At 39.3% G+C, this 6,148-nt stretch overlaps 1 protein-coding gene across 1 annotated transcript; it reads left to right on the top strand.

Annotated features, from left to right (window-relative positions):
• Positions 1–39: 39 nt before the first annotated feature.
• Positions 40–3,891, top strand: RAN (RAN, member RAS oncogene family). The gene is made up of 6 exons (XM_009868511.1): positions 40–173; positions 970–1,054; positions 1,158–1,283; positions 2,240–2,427; positions 3,177–3,347; positions 3,456–3,891. Exons 1-6 carry the CDS (start codon positions 138–140, stop codon positions 3,498–3,500), a joined length of 651 nt encoding a protein of 216 aa, XP_009866813.1. The 5' UTR covers positions 40–137; the 3' UTR covers positions 3,501–3,891.
• Positions 3,892–6,148: the final 2,257 nt, after the last annotated feature.

The following is a 6,148-nucleotide window of genomic DNA, read 5'->3' as shown; positions in this document are numbered from 1 at the left end:
AGCCCCGGCCTCTTCGGGCGGGCGCGGAGAGCACGCGATGCGGGGACGGAAAAGGGCGTCCGGCCCCTTCCGGCTGTGCCTTGAATCAGCTCGCCTGTTGTCAGCTCACATGCTTCCATTTCCCCTGCAGACCCAGCATGGCCGCCCAAGGAGAGCCCCAAGTGCAGTTTAAGGTAAGGGAGTGGCTTAGATTTTATTTTATTTTTTTCCCCTCAGTGGAAAAGTAGCACGAGTGACTCTGGAGTGCCAACACGGAGGGTAGATTGGGTTTTGAAGTGCTGGTCTCCCCTTCACGGTGCAATTAGTTTATTGTAGTATTGTGTGTAACTTGTATAAAAAGGTTTTGCTGCACTGTGTTAATCTGATGTTATTTGTAGTTAAGTGTAATAAATTTTAGTGGTACTTTGCCTATAGCATGATGTTTAAATTTTGGAAGTGAAGTTTATGGCAGAAAGTGCTTAGAGTGAATTAGAATAGGTGGTTTTCTGTTGTGTATTAAGTGCTTCAATGTTTCAGAATAGATTTTTTTTTTTTATTTTGTTTTTTTTTTTTTTTAAATAATCTTAATAGTCAGAAGCCCTTAAGGCTGGTTGTTTCTTGTGTTTCTTATGATATTTGGCTTGAGTATTCCAGCTGTTAGTACTGGAGTTGTTTAGATGTGAGGTTTTTTTTTTCCCCCCTCGGTATGAGATTATAATGGGTTTTTCCATTTTGGGTGTTTTAAGTAAGTTTTTCTCTAAGTATGGTTACATTCAAGTTGAACACCTCAGATAGTCTTAATTCAGTCGCTTGTAGTTTAGAACCATATTCAGTGTCCTGTAGTTTTCATCTTCAGGAACTAGGTAAGTGTGATTAGAGTTGAGCATACTAAGGTCTTTGTAGTAATAATTAGCATTTACACTAAAATGACCAATAAATGTCTCTTAAGTGTATTGCTCTGACTTATTGTTGCCTTTTATCTATCAACAGCTTGTCCTGGTTGGCGATGGTGGCACTGGTAAAACAACATTTGTAAAACGTCACTTGACTGGTGAATTTGAAAAGAAGTATGTAGGTATGTCCAAAGAAAGCTTTGAGATCTGGTTTGTTATAATAAAAATTCTTGCTAAAGTTCATAGCTTGCTAAATGCACTGTTTTTTTCCCCTTATTACTATAGCAACGCTGGGTGTTGAAGTTCATCCTCTGGTGTTTCATACTAATAGAGGTCCTATTAAATTTAATGTATGGGACACAGCTGGCCAAGAGAAATTCGGTGGCCTGCGAGATGGCTATTACATCCAAGGTAAGATATGTGTATGTATGGGAGTATTCTGTACCTCGGACAGCTTCATTTTGTTTGTGTTGGTCACTCTGATAGCTGTCAGTGTGGCTTGCAGTGATGAGTTGGTGTCAGTCTTCAAACTGTGTAGGTATGATTGGCATTAAGAGTAGTGGTGAACCTTAAATGACAAGATACAGTGGATGAGATTCAGGGATTAAGAGGTGAAAGTATGTGCTTCAGGTAGTAAAAGTTTATATTCTGTACAAAAGACAAAGACTTGCAACACGCAAACTCTGAATATTTTGGATATGATAATGAAATTTTATGTCTCCATGTCAGTTTGGTTGTCTTTCTAAAGAATTACTGATAAGTGTTCCCTTACTTCCACTTGGTTGAACTTTCTTCTGTGTGTACTTCAGTCACCTGCCTGTCTTCAAAATTTTGCAAGGGATTATTAGAATTGCTTTTCTTTTAGAAGTATCTGGATCAAATCAAGCCCTTATGCTCTTTGAAAAACTGTTCTGAATGGGGGCTTTCTGAGATGTGCACTACAAGCTCTCAGCCTGCCTGAAAGCCTCAGTAGGATGTCTAGTGTTATCTCATTTCTGTCAGCTACTTGTGTAATCCTTGTATACGCTCATACCATGCAACGCCACGTTACTCGTTGGGACAGTTACACTGATAGAACTAGCTGGTGTTTAAGTTTGGGTGCTGAAGATGTGAGATAACACAGTCATGGGCTGAGTTCTGTGGACTTGTTCATTGAACATGTTAATGGAACATGTGGCCTTGGAGCTGTAAAGTTGAGGGGGATTGTTCATTGAACATGTTAATGGAACATGTGGTCTTGGAGCTGTGAAGTTGAGGGGGAAAAGTTAATGCAGATGCTTAACCCTAATGTGGGATTTCTCTGAATACCTCTTCTCTTCCGTCTTAGAAGCGTTTCCTGATGTAACTCCTGACTTCTTTTGTTGCAGCTCAGTGTGCCATCATAATGTTTGATGTAACATCAAGAGTTACTTACAAGAATGTACCTAATTGGCACAGAGATCTGGTACGAGTATGTGAAAACATCCCTATAGTGTTGTGTGGCAACAAAGTGGATATTAAGGACAGAAAAGTCAAGGCAAAATCCATTGTCTTCCACAGGAAGAAGAATCTCCAGGTATGCTGACATGAGTTTGTAGGAGTTAAATTTGGTGGGTCTGTGGACTGCAGTTGGATTCTGTGCACTAATGCCAAGTGTTCTGCCTTTGTCACTACACACTAATATTTCAAATTTATGTCTTCTTGGCTGTTTGAACCTAACATCGGGGAGAGGGATGATCAGGTATGCTGACATGAGTTTGTAGGAGTTAAATTTGGTGGGTCTGTGGACTGCAGTTGGATTCTGTGCAGTAATCAAGTGTTCTGCCTTTGTCACTACACACTCTAATATTTCAAATTTACGTTTTCTTGGCTGTTTGAACCTAACATCGGGGAAAGGGATGATGATCATCACTGGTTTTGAGCAGAAGTTACGCAAGTTCTTTAAGAGCTTATTGTATCTTTGGCTTTTGCTGCTCAGAATCTCGTCAGATGACACAGAAGTGAAATTAAAGTTAATCAAGTCACAGGAAAAAGATAGATGCACTATTTTTTCCTGAAAATTCCATTTTTGATCAGATTAGATACCTCAGTTTTCAGTTACCAGTTTATGCCCGTTTGCCTGAAACTGTGTATTTGAACACTTGGATCACAACTGTTTCTGAGAGCATAAACAGAAGTCGTGGCCAAGAAGAGTACTAATGTAGAGGTCGAGCTGATCATGTGCATGTTGTTCTTGGTATGTCCTAAATGTCAGTTACAGGTGTAATATTTTTGTTTAATTTCTGGGGGTTTTTTAATGGCAATATGTACTTTTTTTTTTTGCAGTATTACGACATTTCAGCTAAGAGTAACTACAACTTTGAGAAGCCTTTCCTCTGGCTTGCTAGGAAGCTAATTGGAGATCCTAACTTGGAGTTTGTTGCCATGCCTGCTCTTGCACCACCTGAAGTTGTTATGGACCCAGCACTGGCAGCACAGTATGAGCAAGACTTACAGGTAGGAGGGAAAGGGCACGGAGGTGAAATAATCACCTGATAACTAATGTTTGGACTCCCAGGGCAACCAGCTGCAGAACAGTTCTTAAGTGTAGCTTCTCTGTTCCAGATTGCTCAAACTACTGCACTGCCAGATGAAGATGATGACCTGTGAGGGATGAAGCTGGAGCCCAGCGTCAGAAGTCTAGTTTTATAGGCAACTGTCCTGTGATGTCAGTGGTGCAGCGTGTTTGCCACTTTATTATCTAGCTGAGCAGAACATGTGCTTAATCTTTGGGATGCTGAAAGAGATGAATGGGCTTCGGAGTGAATGTGGCAGTTTAAAAAAAGAAAACAAACCTAAACACAAAACAAAATGAAAAAAAACACAAAACTTCATATTTTGGACCTGCATATTTAGCTGTTTTTTGGACTGCAATTATTTCCCCTTTTGAGTTTCAAATATAAGACTGCTGCAGTCACATCAGAGTGTTAAGTGGTAAATCTTGTTTCTGTCATTCCCATTCTTTTTTGTTTAGATAATAAAGTTGTATTTCAAGTATCTCTAAGCAAGTGAACTTTCCTGCATTATTAGGAAAACTTTCCAAAGTGTCTTTTGTTCTTCAGTTGAGGCTAATACTGGGTGTCGACTGCATTTCTCATTCTCTGTCCTCCTTTTCCCTCCTGCTTCTCATGTTACGCTCCTCTTGCTAAATCAGAACTAACAGTTTCCCTTGATTTCCTGAAGCATATAATTAAAGCACCAGAGGAGAGCTGAACTAATTGTCAGGTAAAACTAAAGCAGTGAACACTTGGCTGGAGACTCGATCAGCGTTCCCTTGCAGATGGGAATGTTTCTTGTCTGCAGGGTGCAGCTGAGAGAAAAGTGTAGTTCAGCTTGCATACGCTACCATTAGATACAGTCTCAACTCTTTTATGTTTTACAACATGCCTTTACAGAGTTCTGCATTTCTAGTAGCCAGAAACAAATGACGTCTAGGTCTGTTAGGTGACTTTAAGAGCTGTATCTTTGCATGGAATGTCATTCAGTAGACCTATAGCTGATTAAACAAACTCTCAAAGCATCTTAAAATTCACTAACTAGAAAACAGCTGTAGTTTGAGCTGAAAACTCTTGGCTACAAAATGGCATATTAACTAAAACCACATTTATATAAATATCTAAACTTTACTGTAACTGCACCAAGTTCTTAATTTGAAACTAGCTTATTACAGCACAAATGGTGGAAAATGTCAGCTTTAAACACTATCTTGTAGAGATTAATCTTGGTCAATATTAGTACTGCTAGTAAACAAAACTAAGTCGAAGAAACCATTTTTCAGTAGTGTTTGAGTACATGGAGCCTTGAACTCTTCAGTTTTTGTATTTTTGGTTTCTTAATAAAGTGGAGCATTTCATTTATTCCTTTTAACTTGCATGTCTGTGTACATACCTTCTACTTGAACGTTAACTGGTCAGCTGTTCCAGTACATGGTAGCAAAAGGTCTGAACTATGATTAATCTGTACTACTGTTTTAAAGGAGTAATTTGAGTTCTAGGTCTTTTTTTGTTTGGTGGTGGGGCTTTTTTGTTAGCTAGTGGATGAGAGGCTGAGTTGAATTTAGGGCCTGAAATTCATTAATGAAAATAAGGAATGTTGTACACTTAGTTTGTGAAAGAGACACTCCCACTTCACATTACACGAATCTTGCTGCATCATCTTGCTTTAACTTTACATTACAGGTTCTTGCCTTGTAGCATTTACTAATTTACATGTGCGTATCTCAGTTAATACTGCTAGCTTACTTGCTGCTGCTTTACTAGATGGAGCTTTTTTGTCTTTAAGCTGTCTCATTTCTGAAAATACATTGCTTACAAACAAAACCACAGACAAACCATAAATTGATCTCGGTCTTCAGTAGTTCTGCAGTATTGATACGCCTTAAGAAGAAAAGCAGCGCTAGAGTTACAGATGTATTGGTTGATAGTGTGTGTATGGTGTCACCCATACAACTTGCCTGCTGCACGAAGGTACTGGCCTTAGTGTAAATTCCTAGGAAACAGCTGAAGAGATCTATGAAAAGGGAAGTAGCTGGTTAAAGATGAGTGTATCTGCTGTGAGCTTTGCTTTGTGATCTTCAGTGTTATTTCAGAGGCCACAAGAACTTGTCTCTGAAGTAGGCAGTAATGCAGCCCTGTAATCTCCAACTTCATGTTTTGTTTTGAGAGAGGAATTAAGTCTGCTTGTTGCAGCATTGTTCTTGCTTTTGCCACATCTGATTTGTGTTAATTGTTGATTATAAATAATGCAGGTAGCCTTAGTCTGCATCTGCAGATTCCTCAGTTGAAGTTCCTTAACTATAGAAGAGTTTTTTCCTTAGTTTGGTTTAGGCAAAAATGAAAGTTTACTTATTTAGCCAAGTAGTGAGGAAAATAAAACTTGCATTTTAAGAACCACTGTACCAAATAGTCACACCAGTCTGTATTAGAGCTCCATTATTATACAGACTGATGAGACTGGAACCCTTCATTGCATATACCTATTTTATTTTACTTGCTTGACTGCTGTCAGGTTAGATCAGATGAATTGTAGTTCTTGTTCCGTATGCACCCTTTGAGTTTACCCACACGAAGATCTCTAGTTTGATTGGTTTTCAGGAACTTGTCGTTTCAGACCACACTCACCTCTAACTTTCAAGAGCAGGATGAGGTGCTGGGCCGTGTACTGCTGTTTTTTAAGTGTCTAAGCCCAGAGGATTGTGTTAGATTGTGCAGCTGGAAAACCAGTGCACATGCCAAACAGGTAAGGCAAAAACAGTTCCA

This window comes from Apaloderma vittatum, unplaced genomic scaffold (genome assembly GCF_000703405.1).
Source record: "Apaloderma vittatum isolate BGI_N311 unplaced genomic scaffold, ASM70340v1 scaffold32784, whole genome shotgun sequence".
Taxonomy (NCBI): Eukaryota; Metazoa; Chordata; class Aves; order Trogoniformes; family Trogonidae; genus Apaloderma; species Apaloderma vittatum.
This window is presented reverse-complemented; position numbering and strand designations above follow the sequence as displayed.